Raw genomic sequence first — 17,749 nt, 5'->3', positions numbered from 1 at the left:
ATGAGATTAGGTTACCAAAAGACTAAGACTCCATTTCTCTCTCTCTCTCTCTTCCTCTCTCCCTTTGCTTTTTGTGCATGCCTATAATCCTTTACTCAAGGGGGAAAAAAGTGGCCACCCTGTAAGGGTCTTTTGGAGAGGCACTAATGGTAAGGAACTGATACCCTCCCCTCAACAGTTGGCAAGGACCTGAGTCCTGCCAACAGACACATGAGTAAGCTTGGAGGAAGATCCTACCTGCCTCGAGACTTGGGATGACCTCCGCTCTGGTTAATACCATGACTGCAAACCCATGACAGAGTGTGAGACAGAGGACCTGGAGAACCTGAGCCCAGATTCCCGACCCACAGCAACTGTGACATAATACATATGTGTTGTTTTTAGTCTATGTGGGGGTAATTTGTTATACAGTAATAGGTAAATAATGGATTATCTGATTGGTAAACGGTAAGAACATCATTCTTTCAAAAACTGGGATGCTGATGTAGACTAACTCACTAGTGGAAAAAGAAGCAGCAACACAGGTTTACTTGGATTTCTTCTTGTACTTTCCCTTTGGCTAGGCTCAGTTCCTGCCCCCGCCCCCAAAAGCACAGAAGTGGTAAATCAGGAATTTTCCTTTCTTTTATTTTGCCCTTTTAGTTCATAGACTATTTAAATTGTGTTTGGCTATCCCTCACCCCTCTCCATGATAATACATTTAATATGTCCTAATGGGATTATCTTTTCCATTAACTTATAAAAATACTTTTTAATAATATTGCTATTTTATCAGTAAAATTCATATACATCATAGAAAATTTAGAAAATACAGGTAGGTAAGAAAGGAATAAAAAAATCACCTGTAATCCTATAACTCTGAGACCTATCATGAGCATTTTATAATTACTTAGGTACTCTGATTTTAAACAATTTAGGAATAATAGCAGATAGAGAGAAAGAGAGAGAGCACTTTCTATTATCAAGTATTTTTCTAAGCCCTTCATATGTATTAACTTATTCAATTTTCACAAGGACCCTCTATTATTGCCCCTGTGTTACAGAGAAGCAAACTTAGGCCCAATATATCTACATTCAGAAACACCCCTTTTCTCACTGAACAAAATGATCTAAAAGTTACTACTTTGAAACTTCTTAATACACCATTTTTTGAAAACTTCTTAACACATCATTACGCATATCTCACATGATTACTTTTTAACAAAAGCCTTCTAATGACGCACGTGGTCATACTCATAGGTTTGGATAAATGATGAAAGAATAGTAGAAAGTCTGACAAATCTTTAATCACTGTTTTTAAAATGTACACACATTTCTTTCATCTCTGCATAAAGTCAGTCCAGAGGTCAGCATTTCTCAGAAGTTAACCTGGGTCCAACTGCTGGAGACGAGCATAGATCCATGTTAACGTCCCACATGGGGTAATCAGGATGAAAGGGGCCATTCTGAGGTATCTACTGACTCCTTCCTCCAGCACTTTAAGTTACATGTCCTTACGCTTTATGGGATCTGGAAAACACATGGGCACAATGTCTTTATTAAGCTCAAGGAATAATAGAGGAGCCAGAGGTGATTTAAAACCTAGGACACAGCATATTAGGAGCTTGGGTATTCATCTCAATTGCCAGATTCAAGAATCAGTGAAATGTCAAATCAAGCAACATTTGGCAATAACTGTGACATCTCTGTATTGAGTGAAAGTTGCCAAATATGGGGCGCCTGGGTAGCGCAGTCATTAAGCATCTGCCTTCAGCTCAGGGCGTGATCCTGGTGTTGTGGGATCGAGCCCCATATCAGGCTCCTCCGCTGGAAGCCGGCTTCTTCCTCTCCCACTCCCCCTGCTTGTGTTCCCTCTCTGGCTGGCTGTCTCTCTGTCAAATAAATAAATAAAAATCTTAAAAAAAAAAAAAAAAGAAAGTTGCCAAATACACTTATTACATTGTATTTCGTATCTTGAGATAAAACATTAAATACGTATGATATATGTAACACTTTGTGATTATAAGATCTTTGCCACCTTGATTTCTGGGCAATGCAAGAAAAATTCACTTTTTATTACCTATAAATATAAATAAATATATAGAATATGTTGAATTAAATAATCTTTCAAATATGCAATAATACTTATATAAAATATTGCTATAATATACTATATATTATATATGTAACTCTATATTTCTATAGTTTGCCCAGTATGGCTGTTTTTTAAAATTTAATCTTTATGAAACAGAAACTTGTCTGTTTTCTATACCACTCTATCTCCTAGAATAGCTTTGTGCCAGGGACATACACTATATGTATTTGTTCATTTAATGAATACATATGACTACACTATTAGTAAGTAAACAAGCTATAGAAAGGCTAAGTAGCTTATTCAGGTTCACATAGCAGCATACATGTGTTTGAATTCAAGATTGATCCTAAAATAATCCACTATCACCGCCACCATCAAGTAGGGAAAAAAGGTCACAGTGACAACTTGTGCTCTGAAACTCACACAAGTCCCTAGGTCTACCCCAGAAGTGTGCCACTAGGAAACATTTCAGCCACAAAATTTGAATTACTGTCAAGATCCATATCTCTCTGCTTATATTACAGGTATTTTTGTCTCCAGCATAATGTGACTCCATAAAGAATAGGCTTCATGTCTTCTTCGTATTTGTCACTATGTAGCTAGTATAGTGCCTTGTACATAGTAGAGCCCCAGTAAAGTTCTGATGAATTGGAGAAGGACAATGTATTAGTGGCACAGCTAATTTGTAGAAATGAATGTCCTTTTTATTGGATAAGGCAGAATGTAAATATATACATATAAACATATGTATGTACATGCATACGGGCTGACCTAATCTATTATCAACATAGCATCAGATTCTAAACCATACTAAAGGGCTACAAAGCAACGTTTCTTTTTAACTTTTTAGATAGATAAAAGAATTTAAAACGAAACCAGATTATCTAACAACAAAAGAAATACCTGCTGTGTGTTAAAGCTGGCAGTGATGGGCATGAATCTCAAAGTAGACAGAGATGCTGTGTTGTAAAAGGCGTCTTGAAAGACAAATAGTAGGGGAAAAGGCAACCAACTAAAATATGGGGCAGAAAACAGCAACAGTTCAGACAAATGATTAGCATTAATATAAATACACACCAGCACCTTTTGCTAGACTTCTTTAATACCATTAACATGCATATGTGTGTACATTATACGTGTGTACATACAGGTGTGTGTGCATACATATACATAGCAACAGACAGATGGACAGAGAGGCTCACATTCAGAACTGGGACTCGCTGGCCAAGGGTAACAAGACCCCCTGTGTAGATCTGGCATTCAGAAGGAGGGCTCCAATCTGGGAAAAAGACAGGCTGTAGAAAAACTTTGTCAAAATAAAGAAGGGCTCCATTCCTAGAGGAAATAAGATATGAACACATGTTGTCAAGTACAAAAGAGTAAACCAGTTGTCCCAGCTATTCCAAGTTGCATACAAAGCAAGACAGGAATTATTAACTTAAACTCAAGAAAACAAGGCAGAACCAGACTTGATGTAAAATTGATGAAATGTTTAATTTTCTCTTTTCTTTCTATCTCTTTCAGTCTCTTTCTCATCTTTTTCTTTTTTTCTTACTTATCTTCAAAAAGAAAGGGCAGTTTCTTACAAATTAAGGTCACACATGACAAAACCGTAACATCATTTAAACAATGACAACAGACAAGTAATGATGGGAACAATAATCATCCCAGACAACGAAGTCTAGGGAAACTACTGCTATTGTGCACAAAACCAAATGCTTATCTTTCAGGCATTCAAAGCAAAAGGGAAATATAATAGGATACATCACTCTCAATAGCTAATAAGGTAGAAAACCAAATTATCAGGAAAGAGATATTTCCCTAGCTCTGAAATCTGAGAAGAAACATTGCATGGGTCTACATTGGGACGTCTTTGAATCACAGATAGTATTGTAATAAGTTCTTTCAGGAGGACAAAAAAAGAGGATATAAAGAAACTTTGGAGGAGTAATGAGTTCATAGGAATAAGAAAAAAATCAGCAATGCAAGTGAAGATGAGACTTACAAGACTAAAGGAGCCAGGCAGAAATAAATAAACACAAAAAGTAAAGAAGCACAGAGAATATAAAAGTAGTAGAATCATTTTCACAATTGACCTGGACATGACAAAACACAGACGTAAAAATGATCTAAAATTCCATGGACCAATATCTGTCGCTATAAATGTCTACATTTTCCCTGGCAATGTGTTCATTATTTTCATATAGGTCTCCCTGACAGATCATTATAATTTAAAATTCTTATTTTTTAAAAGATTTTATTTATTTATTTGAGAGAGAGAGAGCTCCTGTGTGAGAGCGAGCATGAGTGGAGGTAGGGGGAGCGGGAGAGGGAGAAGCAGACTCCATGCTCAACAGGGAGCCCAATGTGGGGCTGGATCCCAGGACCATGGGATCATAACCTGAACCAAAGGCAGCCGCTTAACTGACTGAGCCACCCAGACACCCCTAATTTTCTTATTTTAATGTAGTGTCTACTGAATTAAAGTTTAAGCTATTTTATAAAAATTCATTATGTTGTCTTTCAATATCTTGCCTTAAAAACTTGCTCCATTCCTAAATGTCATATTACTTTGTAGAGCTGATCTTCTGTTCATGTGAGAAAGAACGTAAGTTTTGGAATTAGGCAGGTTTAGGACTGAATTTCACTCTTTAACTTATTGGCTGTTTGACCTTAAGCCAATTATTCAGCCTTGACCTTTTTAATTTATAATATGAAGCAAATAATTCCTATAGCTCTAAGTTGTTGTTATTACTGAGATCATGTCCTCAGTAAGTTTCTAGGCAAGTATTAGATAAATAAATAATGGTTCTATCTTCTGCTATGCTCTGACAAGGCTGGGACTCCATATCTTGAACAGGTAAATGAAATACATAGATGGCAGGTAGTAAAAAGAGAAACCTTCAAAGGAAAGAATTTTCTAAATACATATGTAATGAAAATAACCTTAAGAAAATCACCCTATGTCGATAGTTTTTAAATCGTTTCACATTCAGCTAATATCTATTCAATATGAAAAACATCATGCTGGGTGATATATGTACTAAAATAAATTGTACATGCTTCCCCAACAGTCTAAGGGAGGACAGACATATATAACTAAACATTGAGTATTAGTCAAGTTCTAAGGAAAACACATGAGATTGCTGAAAGTAGAACAAATGGGAAATTTCACAGTAGTTCCAGAAAGGGTAAGTAAATAACCATGAAAGTTCCTCATCAGCTGTAAATTTGAATATTCTGCATATTAATAAATGTATGCAGCACTGTAATGATTTTTGCCTCCCATGAAATAACGTCTCCTCTCAAAAGGGTGTTAGCGGTCACATTTTATCCTAAGAAATTCATAAGTACCAAGATTCTTCAGTACAGAATAAGCAATATTTATACCCCTGCAAGTTTAACTTTGGTTTTCCCAAATCAAATTGAAGGTCTGATCTCTCCTTTTCTAATAAATACAAATCAAATTTAGTCATTCTCTTATCCTTGCTCTACCACCTGAGACCCACCCGTTTTCATGGAGGGTTTTTTTTTTTTTTTCATTAAAACAAATCTCTGTAATATGGCAACCACACTAGTTTAGTTTTATAAAATTATTTTAAGCATTTTCCTGACTTATTTTGTTACTTAGAAGATATTTCAGTATTATGGTTTATTTCAAGGTACTAGTAAAATTTTTTCTTATAATTGTTTAATTTTTTTTCTTAAGTTCAAAAAAATGTTTCTCATAATATTTGTAATAACTTCCTGATAGGGCACAGAACTTTACAGCGCACCCGGAAGGGATACAGGGGAGTAATTCCTGCAGCTCACTTACCATCGGCTTCCCACGGTTCCCAAGGGTTGTATAAGGTTGGAGTCCTATGGTGAGTTCAAAGATTGGTTGGCCTTTTGAAGAATTATTCTTGAAGTTTCAAGTATTGAAGTGGAAATAACAGTACATTCTAGATTAGGCCACACAAAGCTATTTCACTAAGGGAATGGAAAACTAATTCTAATGGAAAATCAAAATGATATTTTTAGCTACTTGTATATTCAGCAAATATTTATTGAGCATTGCTATATGCCAGGCCCTGTTTTACTTGCTGGGGAAATATCAATGAGTAAAACAGACAAAAGTCCTCATTGTCCAAGAGTCTACATTCTGATAGGGAGATAGTTATAAACTCAGGACCAGGTTATCCATTACACACAGGGCCTAAGGCCCACAATCCTCCTAGGGGCCCACAAAAATGTTTTAATTTTAATTTCTTTTAAATCCAGAAAAAAATGTGAATATTATAATAATGCATCCATCCTGGATTATATTTTTCTTTATAACAATGCAGCCATAAAATATAATTTTAGATATTTTTTTATGGAGGAAGGGACCTCTAAAGGCAAAAGTGCCTTGAGACCACCGAAGTCATACTGCAGACTGTAAGAAACACAATGAATAAGTAAATTACATGGTATATTAGAAGGTGAGGAGTTCTATGGAGGAAAAAAAGGAAGGTGATAGAGTTGTAATAATTAAAATTGCATAAGGTTGTATATAATTTTAAATAGAGTATTAGAGAAAGCATCACCGAGAAGGAACATATGTGCACAAATTAGAAGTAGATTAGGTAAAGAGCCGTGCAGAGATGTCTAGGTGAAAAACATTCTAGGTAAAAAGATAAGCAGATGCAAAGCCCTGAGATGGGGGTGTGTCTGGTAAGTGAGGAAGCAACAAAGAGGCTATTATGGCTGCAGCAAAATGATCTCTGGGGAGAGGAGCGGAAGATCAGGCCATGCAGGTTTCAGGGGCTAGACCTTATAGTGCTTTGCAGGCCACTTCCAGTTGACTCTGAATGATAGAGCAAATGGAGGATTTGGGGCAGGATCACTGTTATGAGTTAAATTGCATACCCTCAAAAGTTATGTTGATGTTGTAACCCCAGGTACCTGTGAATATGATCTTGTTTGGAAATAGGTTCTTTGAAGATATGATCAAACTAAGATGAGGTCACTAGGGTGGGCCCTAATCCAGTATGATCAGTGTCCTTACAAGAAAAGGAAAATACCATGTGAAGACAGACACAGGGAGAACGCCATGTGATGACAGAGGCTGAATTTGCAGTAATGCAGCTGCAAACTGAGGAATGACAAGGAATGACGGCCACCATCAGAAGCTCGGAAGAGGCAAGGAAAGATTCGATCTGGAGACTCAGAGGAAGCATAGCTCTGTTGACACCTTGAGTTCCAACTAACTTCTAGAAGAACTGTATACTACAGATTTCTGTTGTTTTAAGCCACCCATTTTGTGATATTTTGTTAGAGTAACTCTAAGAAACTGATAGAATCACTTAGTTCTAGCAGCATCTCTCTGGCTGAGTGTTGAGAATAAACTATAGCAAGGTCAAGCACAGGAACGAGGAGCCTATGTTACATCAGGTGTCCTGGGAGGCCGATTCTAAGACAGAAGATTGCAAACAAGAGATTTATCCAGAGAGCTCTCAGGAACAATATAGTGTGGGAATGAGGAAATGGGGGCATGAGAGACTCAGAATTGGGCAGAGGGAAAAGTGGAACAGCAGTAGAGCCCTCAGGCAATCTAGGGTCTCACTGAACTTGGGATGGTTCTTTGGAATCATGAGGAAATGGGCCAGGAAATAGGCCTATTGTAAGTACCCCTATGAGGGTACTGAATATGGGTTGATCTCTAAGGAGGGAACATAATCTTGAATAAGACATCTCCCTTCAGCAGAGAAAGGGAAATACTTGAGGAACTCATTTATGAGCAGTCTGCATTCCTCCAGCTGTGGAAATGAATATTTTGGTCCTAGGAAGAAGAAAAATGCAAGGTGTTTCATAGCATCCCTGAAAGAGGTTATTACATTTATAGAGGAAAGATTCAAATAGCATGGGAAAACATAGGAATTAGAGTATAACACATAGAATTCTGGTTGTGTAAATATTGTAGGGTGTGTGTGTGTGTGTGTGTGTGTGTGTCCTAGCAAGGATCTTCCATTTGAACAGGACTCTAAGTTTGTAATACACTTAATTTGGTAGCCACAATAAACTAGTGTAGGTAGGACAGATATTTTAACATGCCAATTTTACTGATAGGGAAAATAAAGCCTACAAATATCAAAAGAATTGCCCAATACAGAGTGAGTCCGTGGTAAGGACGAAGCTGAAAATACAGTCTTCCGAATCCATGTCCTGAGGGCTTTGTATCATGTCATACGGCCTAAATATTACTTCAGTTATGTGCCAGTGATTGGGCTACAACATTCTGCATATTCTTTCAAAATTTTTTTTTCCCCCAAATCATGAGAAGAGTATATGGCATGAACTGCATACTGTTTATAAACTTACATCAATTTCTTCCTGGACCAAAAGCTAGAACATATTTGCCAACTTCCTTTACAGGGTGGCCATATGACTGAGTTCTTGTGAATAGAATCTGAGTGGACATGATAACAATCATGAAAGCCCATAAATAAAATGCTAAGAAGTCACTCCTCTTCTTTGTTACCCATGGTCTGCCCAGTACAACCTCAAAAGCCTTATGTTAAAGGCTTATATATGGCCACCCTCTCCACTCTCCACGTTACAGTCCTGATCCAGGATTATCTTAACTATTAGAGAATCAGAGACACAGTATGCATCTTAGTATAAGATGTACAGTATAGATTTGAAACTTTATTTCATAACATTTTATATAAGTATAATCAATATATCTCACCTAAATCTAACATTAAATAAGTTAAGGTAAGAATATACGAAGCTGTTGGCATGTATACATTCAATCTCTTCATCATTTGTGAGATAAATTAGAAGAAAATTATTATTCAATTTTTATAATCATTAAATCCCTGAGAGAGAGAGAGAGTACACACATGCTTTGGATAATAGAAGTAAATAAACAGACAACTAAATAAAAGCAATCTTCAGATTTATACCATTCCAATTTAAAAACATACCAGAGAAGGAGGTAAGATTTCTCTAAGTGTTCATTAAAAAAAAAAAAAAAATCGCAGAAAAGTATTCTGACTAGCCAGGCTTCAGTCATGTGGCCATCTGTAACAAATCACTGGGGGAGAGCTGGTTACAGTGTTTGATTTGGCCTGGATCATGTGCCTTCCCTGTGTGAGCTAGGTACCAAAATGGACAGATCATTACCAATATATAAAGTGAAGAGGAAAAGGACATCCAAGGAAGAGGTATACTATTTCCAGAAGTGCGAAGAGAGAAATGACCGGACAAAACCCACTGATAACTACTACAAAGTTGTGCGGGCTTCATCAAAAAGAATGTACTATAACACCACAAGGGCTGTTTTCCAATTAAGTACAGAAATGCAGCTGGATATCAGGAAAGAAATAGAACAGGGTCTAGAAAGCCATTCAAAATCTCTCTCTGTGGTTTATCTATACTCCTTTCTGTGCACGTGTTTTATGCTTCTTTCTGCAACTTAGTCTTCTCATCACTTCTGCTGGGTGGCTAAAAGCAAGTTTAACTGATGATAGAATAGTCCATGTCTCTCCTCAAGACTGAACCACCTCTGATTCCTGAATTAATATGGCAGAGAAAAGAGGGCCACACCACAGCTTGGTCACCTACATGGCCTATTCAGAGAAAGAGACAATGACTCTCTCAATCCCAGTTCCAATTTCCCTAGGAAGACGACTTGATTAGCTTGCTAATCAAGCAACTTACCTCCCCGCCTCCCTCATCCAATGAACTGCAGCTGAGGAGGAAGTCTCTCTTTGTGACCACTTGCTTTTACCATCTCTTCCAATGTAGGCAGAGGGTTAGTAAGATAAACTTGTCTAAATGGTATACTCTACTGGATGTTGAGCCGTGAGAAAGTTATTATACTGTCCGATTCTTAGTATTATTATTAATAAAGTGGGCATAATACCTCTGTTGCTGGTTTCTTGGGAGGATTAAACTCAGGCCATAGACAATGATGATCATTACTTTAAAGAAGTTATAGCCTAAAATTAATCCATAGAAAAAATTAGTCATACCTTATTTATTTTGAACAAAAAAAAATGTTATTCCCTGGCCTGATGTCTAATTAGTTCATTTCCAAGCTCTATTACAGGTCTTTAATGCCAGTAATTTTTTTTTTCATTTGATCTAAACCATGAGCCCAGCAACAACAAAAAAAATCAAACGTACTTTAAAAGCAAGAGATTTGCTAATATCGTACGGCTATTCCAGCATGTTATCGTATAAAATGATCTCAAAAGAGTTCAATTTATTTTGAGCAATGGCTGCCTATCCTAGTCAAGGTGACTAATTTGAATTTGATGGCTCTCATTTAGATGTATAACTTCCATTAATACATAATCTTAATAGAATGATAGATATATTAATCTGACATGGTTTAATAAGTACACCTTACGTATTTGATAATATATATTACATCACTCTTGCCTTGAATTATTTCATTCACCAAACATTTATTGAATATCTACTATGGGCCCGAGCACTGTATTTCCAAGTAGGCAATAACCATTATTTTTCCTACCACTTTTCATTTTGCTTTTCTAGGAAAAGAGGTGAGGTGTACGATTGAAGCAGATACCAGAAATGAGAAAATCATCTAACTGGGAGTACTGCAAAAATAATGTGACCAACATTCCCAGAAGAATAATGCAATATGCCTTGTATGAGCTCAGCTTTCTGGAAAATCCAGTAGGCAATCTTAAGGGCAACCTAATTTCCTAGGTATCACCATAACACAGATTGCATGTTACTACTATAACAACATGTCCATACAGAATTTTCCCCTGTGCACATCTTATTTGGGAATCTATAAATAGATGCAAAAGAAAAAAGAAGCTCTGATTAAGGCTTTTTTTTTTTTTTTTAAATCTGACTGCATTCTTCAGGAAATTATTGCACTAAGTCAGGTTTAGGTAGTACCATATAGCAGAAAATGTGGTCATGGATAGCTACCGAGCCTCCTCCACCACCAGGGATATATTGAAACTCTTTGCATAGTATAGTCTGAAAAATCCTGGAGAATGATTCTGATTAGCTAAGCTTGGGTCAGCTGCCCTTGCCTGGACCAATCTACCATGGCTAAGGGACAGGTACAAAGCCACCTACCATATCTGTAAGAACCATTCTCAGAGAAAGGGGAGTAATTATGAATTAGGTATCTGCTCTTGATGTCTCCTATAGTCTTAAAGAAGAGGGCCGATGAGCAGAGCCCAGCAGAGTGGCAATGTTTTACAAAGGAACAAAAAGTTGATTTACTTCCTTTTCAGAACATGACAGTCATTACTGACTATCTCTGGTTGACCATGATATTTTCATTTATAAAGCACAAGCATATTTGTCTTTATAAGAAAACATCATTGAGTTTTTGAATATTCTTGTATTTCTAGAATCTAGAAACTAGAATCTAGATACTGTGATGTGATGCTTTTAAGGTAACTATGTTTGTGCGAGTGCTGAATACTTCTGTAGGAGCCAGTGTTCTAACACTAACATTTATAGTAAGTGGCTGAAAGCATTTGGTGTTGAACCTAATTTGCAGTTATGAAAGGTAATTTAATTGTTGGGTCTAAGGCAAGGTAGTAGGGAAAGTTACAAAAATAAATAAATAAAAAGAAGAAGAAGGAGAAGCTTGTTCCTTTCAGAGTCCTTCAGAACCGACATGCATGTATGTAAGCATTAGAGAAATTATGACAGGAGTTTTAAGGAGTCTCTTCCATTAGGAAGGAAAAAAGTCAGGTTGTGGAAAAAGTTAACCATTTAATTAGGAGAAACTGTTTTAAAAAATATCTAGATCTAGATTTACCTTATCTATATCTATAGATCAGTTTCCAGGTCATTTAGAATGTAGAAAATATACAGATCCTCTCTTGGATTGGAAAAGAATAAGGGTGAATTGCTTGAGGCAGGAAAGAATAGATGATATCAAATTAGCAGGGCAATATAATCTGGGTAAGATTTTACAATCTTTTAAAATGGGCCTTTGATGTATATTCCAGGGAACGGAGAGCATCACCAGGCACTTCTCAGACTTAAGCTATCCCATAGGCCAATCAAATATGTTGACGGTCTATATAATATAAATTTAAATCATTAGTCTAGTGAACCCAAGACCCCTTAGACTTCTAATCATGCCATGGCATACTAGGAATCTGAGTACTATGATTTGCTACCTGCTTTGCAGATGTAATTTAACCCTGATTACCTTCATTTGTCAGTGTGTCTAGGCCCAGTAGCATTTAAGATATTAACTGTCTGCTGACATTTGATCGGGTATTAGAGAGTATTTTTCTTGATGGCGAAAGCTCAGTAATTTTACATTTTGTGAAAATTTACCTCTGGTTGAACTGAAAGGTCAATTCATGTGAAGGTGGCATTGTCTAGTGTCTGCGTTAGCCCCTCATTTGGTTACTGAAAACCTAATGTATGCAAAGCTGGTTCAAGCTGGTGCACAATGTTAAGTTAAAGGCTGAGGAAATACTAAACAATGAAATAATCTGATTTTCAATTGAAACGGGATTGCCGGAATAGTCAATGTCTCCCACTAGCCTTGTAGTTAAGCATTACCATCTCACCATTTCTGAGGATGAAGTGAAAGGAGAATGGTGTGTGCAACATTAGGAAAATGTCCTTGGGCATGAGTATGGCTTTACATTCCTCCTTTTCTTCTTTGCTTCTGCAATGTAGCATGATTGCTAAAACTGAAATTGGGAATAAAGGTCATAGTTGGCCAAGCAAGAAGATAAAGGTATCTTTTACACTTAGGGTGCTTTGGGGGGCCATAACAGCCTTGGATCACCAAATGCTAGACTTTTCACTAGAAAGAGTAATAAACTTCTATCTCATTCATGTTGCTGTTATTTTGTGTTTCTGTTGCTTGCAGCAAAAATGAATCCTTACTAAAACAGAATATATGGATCATTTTTAAAAGTGTTTTTTTGCTTTAACCAACATTTTTTCCCCACTAACTAAATAACTACCAATCCAATCAGATAAGGGGTCTTTTACGGAGCGTAAGGAAACAAGATCACTCTGAATATATACATACCTTACATACTCCCCTTACATAACGATGATGACTGAGATGTATATCATTGTATAAAATTCTTGTCCATACCTCTGTTTATTTCTGTAGAAGAGGTATCTGTAAATAGAAACACTGGATTAATGGCATACATATTTTACAAGTCAGTTGACACATATCTTCAACTTTCTTTCCAGAAGAATGTGTCAATGTATGCTATTACCATAGGAGTAAGTCTGTCTCAATGTACTTTAGAGTTTAGTAGTAGGGCACTGTTACTTTTCAGCTAATTTCCTGGGCAAAACATGAAACATGATAGATCTGTTAATAGTGTATATTTTTATGAGGGGGATTTTTTTGGTGTAAAGGCAGAGTATCCTTCCTTACGTTTATTGGTTATTTATTTGTATTTACCTATTCTGTCAACATCTTATCCATGTTCTTTTCCTAACTTTCACACTGTTGGAGATCTTAGTGTATTTAGTAATTTGAAAGAGTCATTTGGTCAGAGAATTTTACTAGTTATTAAAATATTTTCATATTAGTTATCCTAATTGATCAGATATTCAACTTAAGTTTTGGGGGTTTCTTTTCTACATGGTAAATATTGATTTTTTCCCCAAGCTTAATAGAGCTAGCCGACCATGACATCATTTTCAAAAACCACTCTCACACACAGCTCTACCCTGTATAATAGCATCACTGCTCAAACATCATCTGTGATGCTATCTTGTCCCTGAGAAGTTGTTAAATATAGCTGTATAGCAAAAAAGGCACAGAATTTACTTGATTTTATTTTTTTAGAAGGTTCACCTTAGAAAAATATTGGCAAGAGTTATGGATTGCCTGGAGATGGAATAGGATGCTTTATATATTTAAGATATAATATACATTATGCCTATCAGATGAAAAAGGATTTGGAAGCATGGAGTTTGAGCCCAAAATACAGGTTGCTGCTGTAAAAGCTCCTACACTGACATTTGATTAAATTGTGTAATTAACCTATTCTCTTCCTTTCCCTGCTTTTCTTAAGTAGCTGTTATTTTTCACTTACTTCTTTCCCTTTTTCGGTTCTTTTCATTTTTCTGTTTGTAACTTTATTTGTAGTCAATTCTTTCGTGAATACTTTCAATTAGATATTTAACTTAATATGCTTACTTTTCCATTACTATGTCTCATGTTTAATTACTTATTTAACTTAATATACATAGTGTTCAGTTGGTATATTTTATATTTTGATATATTAATTTCCATTTTGAAATTAATTTGAATTCCTCTCCCATATCCTTCCAGACCTGTGAAGATATAAGACTGATTCTAAAAATTGGTCTGTAGGTACTATTTATTTATATTTATGCTGCTATCACTAATAACATTTATTATCTATACAGCATCATTTATTACACATTTTATTATTTTATTGTTTTTTCACATATATCCATCTGGGAAATGAATTCACATATATCCATCTGGGCTTCCATTTTACCTCCTTTACAAATGAGAGCCTTTTGTCACAATCAGCTGGAGTCTATTTCTAAAATTATTTAAGTAACAAGTGACTTCAGGTGTCAGTTTACATTTTCTTTAAGTACTTGGGTTTGTGGATGCCTTATATTAGGCAAATTCAAGTAGCCTAATTTAAGTGTGTGAACATCTGGTTGGTCAGAATTCAGAAATATCAGGAAATCCCCCTCGCACTTTTTAAAAAAGAATTATAATGTGCAAAGTACTGTGGATACATAGTAATCTTATGTTATACAGATGATTAAAATTTGGAATTTGCGTTTAAGGAAGATCCTATAATCTGAGATGTATAGACAAGCAACTCATTATTTTAAAAGAACGAGAAAAAAGAAGAACAAAATACACCGGTGTTATCATGGATATACCATCAAAGTGCTATGGGAATATAATAAAAGGGGTGATTATTTTGATTGAGGTTGGTGAGAAAAGACTCTGGAGCATTTGGCACTAGAATTGAGCTTTGAAAAACGAATGAGATATTGATAGTCATTTGTATTGGGTATGGTCTGTTAAGTCTAATGAGGTTTTAGGTTCTTCATATGTACTGGGGTATGATTATGCCAAAGAGTTCTGGAAGGGCATTAGACTATCCTGAATATATACATTCAAATACAATTTGGATATAATGTGCTTGTTGAATGTGTATAATAAATCTTAGTTTCTCCCATAATTGTAACTCAAATTTACTGATATAGGAAATAACACCTTAGTCTTTTCAGATCATGAAATTTTAGAGCAGGAAAAGACCTCATAAATTACCTGCTTAACCCTCTCTCTCATTTACAAAGAAAGCACAAAGGGGCTCAGTAATTGACCAAGGTCACTCAGTTAACTTGAGCAGACTTTCCCCTCCATCAGAAGGCATTGCTTTGGAATCGGCACCATTCTATATCCGTTATGGTAATTTTTACTGATTATGAAATAAAATCATTAAATCCCTATGTCCGAATATCAGAGGATACTTTAAAGTCTGCAATGAACTTGCACGTTGAGGTAAGTTTGAAGGAACATAAAATGGACCAAAGGCAGAAAACGCATTGGGACTCGGTACCGGCATAATGAAAATATGGAATAATCTGCACCTAGAAAAAGAGACACTGGCAGGACTTTCAGCCTGACGTTCACTTACCTGGGGTGGAGTGGAGGAAAAGAAGAAGGGAGAGGGGCGAGAGGAAGGGAGGAGAGGGAAGAGAGACAGAGAGAGAGACGAAGAAGTGGGGTGGGGGAGTGAGAGACATTGCAAGACTGAGGGAGAAGCGTGCCTCAAAGCGGGAGGAGAGGTACCCTTTGTTTGACAAACCCTGAAAGGGAAGCCTTATGTAGCAGCCCTCTCATTCCCACCTCCAAGCGTTTGCCGAGCAGCTAGGTGGAGTCCGCGCGGCGGAGCCCGAGTGCACTCCAGATCCGGGTTTTACCTGCCACCCTCATCCCCCCAGCGCGAGCCCCCTCCCCGACTCTCCGCGCTCTTGGCGCTAGCCAGCCCGCGGCTCATTCTGGCCTCGGCTCGGGCCCCGGCTGCGTCCTCCGCGCGCAGGCTGCACGGCCCCCGCGCGCCCGCGCTCTGACCGGCTCTCGGCGCGTCGCCGGGTCGCCTGTCCGCCCGGCACCGCTCGCCCCAGTTCCCAAGAGCGGGGATGCAGATGCTGCCGCTGGCCCGGGTGGGTGCCGCCGTTGCCGCTGCTGGTTTTTCCCGGACTGCTCGTTGCCTCCGCTCCGACAGCTGCTGCTGCCGCCGCCTGTGACTCGCCCCCTCCCCTTTCTTTCTTCTCTTTTTGCCTCCGTCCTCTTTCTCCGGCTGTGCGCGCGCGCGGATTGCACGGTTTGCTTTGGCAGGAGCTCGCTCGTGTGTGCGCGTGTGTGAGTGTGCGTGTGTGGAGAGCGCCAGAGCCTTGCTCGCTCTCGGAGAGTCGAAGAAGAGAAAGAACCGAAGAGGCGGCGGCGGCGGCGGCGCGGAGCTCGGGGCCGCGCGATGAAGCTCCCACATGCCCTCAGCTGCCCGGCCCGGCCGGCGAGCTAATCGGCCACCCCACGGACTCCGGGCTCTGCGACCCCCGGGACGCAGCCCTCAGCGGCCGGGCGTCCGCTCCGCCCGCGCGCCCCCACCGTGCACCCGGGAAGGAGTTTGCGTGGCCCTCGCTCCGGCTTTCCGCGCAGGTTGCGGGCGCGAGAGGAGACCCTCCGCCAGAGGAAAACCTCGGGAGAAGGAGGCGGGTTTGGCGGAGAAGAAGCCACCCCAGGCTGTCGCGGCTCCCCCTACCTATTCCATTGCTCCCTTTCCCAAGCGGAAAGGGGAGGACGAGGAAGAAGAAGAAAAAGAAAGAGAAGGGGGTGGGGTGGGAGAACTGGATATAAGGATCGGCTGGGGGGATGGTGGAAGATTTTTGGTCTCTTCAGCAGCGTCTTTTCTTAAGCGGCGGCGGCAGCAGCGGCAGCGGCAGCGGCAGCAGCAGGAGCAGGAGAAGCAGCCTCAGCTATGACTGCCGCATGTTAATAGCTGCCGCTTGGGTCTCTCGGCTGCTGCTGGGGACTGAGCCTGACTCCGAAGTTGTGCAACTGTGGACTGGGAGAGACATTTGAACCCTCCTCTCTCTTTGCTCCGTTTTTACCCCCTTGGTGTGTTTGAAGCGAGAAAACGTAAAGAAGACAAACATTTGGTTCTTTTTTCCCCCCCTTTGCCCTTTCTCCATGGCTGTGTAGTAGAAGAAAGGGGGAAGGAGAGACTTTTTGTTGTTGTTTCTTTGGCCGGGGTCTCCACCCTCCTGCTGCCTTCTCTGCGCTTTGGTATCATTCTTTGCCGCGTGTGGTGGGGTGTCTTCTCTGGGGCCGGCCGGTCTTTCTCCCCGGGCTCCATGGCTGGATTGTGGAAACTGCACCCGGCTGCAGGTTGTTGAGCAACTGATGGGACGATCTCAAGGACCGGCGGTTACGAAAGGTAATTTATTCTTCTCACTCTTCCTAATAGTGGTGGTCCTGGCCCGGCGCAGGCGGTGGCGTCCGCGGGGCGGGCAACCGAGGGGGTGCGGGATTCACGCACACTCACCCACCCACTCACACACTCGCCCTCACACAGTCGCCCGCACACACACTCATCCGATCGTGATGCGGGGTGGGAAGGGAGCCTCCTGGCTGGTGGGCACTGGGGTTTG

At 39.2% G+C, this 17,749-nt stretch overlaps 2 protein-coding genes across 4 annotated transcripts in view; one reads left to right on the top strand and one right to left on the bottom strand.

The window, feature by feature from the left end:
- Positions 1–1,266: 1,266 nt before the first annotated feature.
- Positions 1,267–16,587, bottom strand: LOC148109564 (uncharacterized). 3 transcript variants are annotated; one of them, XR_015725458.1, is made up of 5 exons: positions 16,170–16,587; positions 13,104–13,199; positions 12,631–12,756; positions 3,277–3,409; positions 1,267–1,871 (listed from the first exon to the last, which is right to left on the bottom strand). XR_015725458.1 is itself a non-coding variant. In XM_087864116.1 (3 exons), exons 1-2 carry the CDS (start codon positions 16,585–16,587, stop codon positions 13,147–13,149), a joined length of 471 nt encoding a protein of 156 aa, XP_087720242.1. In that variant the 3' UTR covers positions 8,923–10,041; positions 13,104–13,146. The 3 variants fall into 3 exon arrangements, 1 of the variants encoding a protein (XP_087720242.1); XR_015725459.1 differs by lacking the exon at positions 12,631–12,756; XM_087864116.1 differs by lacking the exons at positions 1,267–1,871; positions 3,277–3,409; positions 12,631–12,756 and adding an exon at positions 8,923–10,041.
- The window catches only part of LOC148109563 (uncharacterized), a 285,598-nt gene continuing 284,434 nt past the window's right edge, over positions 16,586–17,749 (top strand). The window contains exon 1 of the mRNA XM_087864115.1: positions 16,586–17,535. Coding sequence (XP_087720241.1) covers positions 16,586–17,080 — 495 coding nt within the window. The 3' untranslated portion in view covers positions 17,081–17,535. The remainder of the gene's footprint in view (positions 17,536–17,749) is intronic.

Source organism: Ursus americanus, chromosome 8 (genome assembly GCF_024610735.1).
Source record: "Ursus americanus isolate L20-20 chromosome 8, mUrsAme1.1.p, whole genome shotgun sequence".
In the NCBI taxonomy this organism is placed as follows: domain Eukaryota; kingdom Metazoa; phylum Chordata; class Mammalia; order Carnivora; family Ursidae; genus Ursus; species Ursus americanus.
This window is presented reverse-complemented; position numbering and strand designations above follow the sequence as displayed.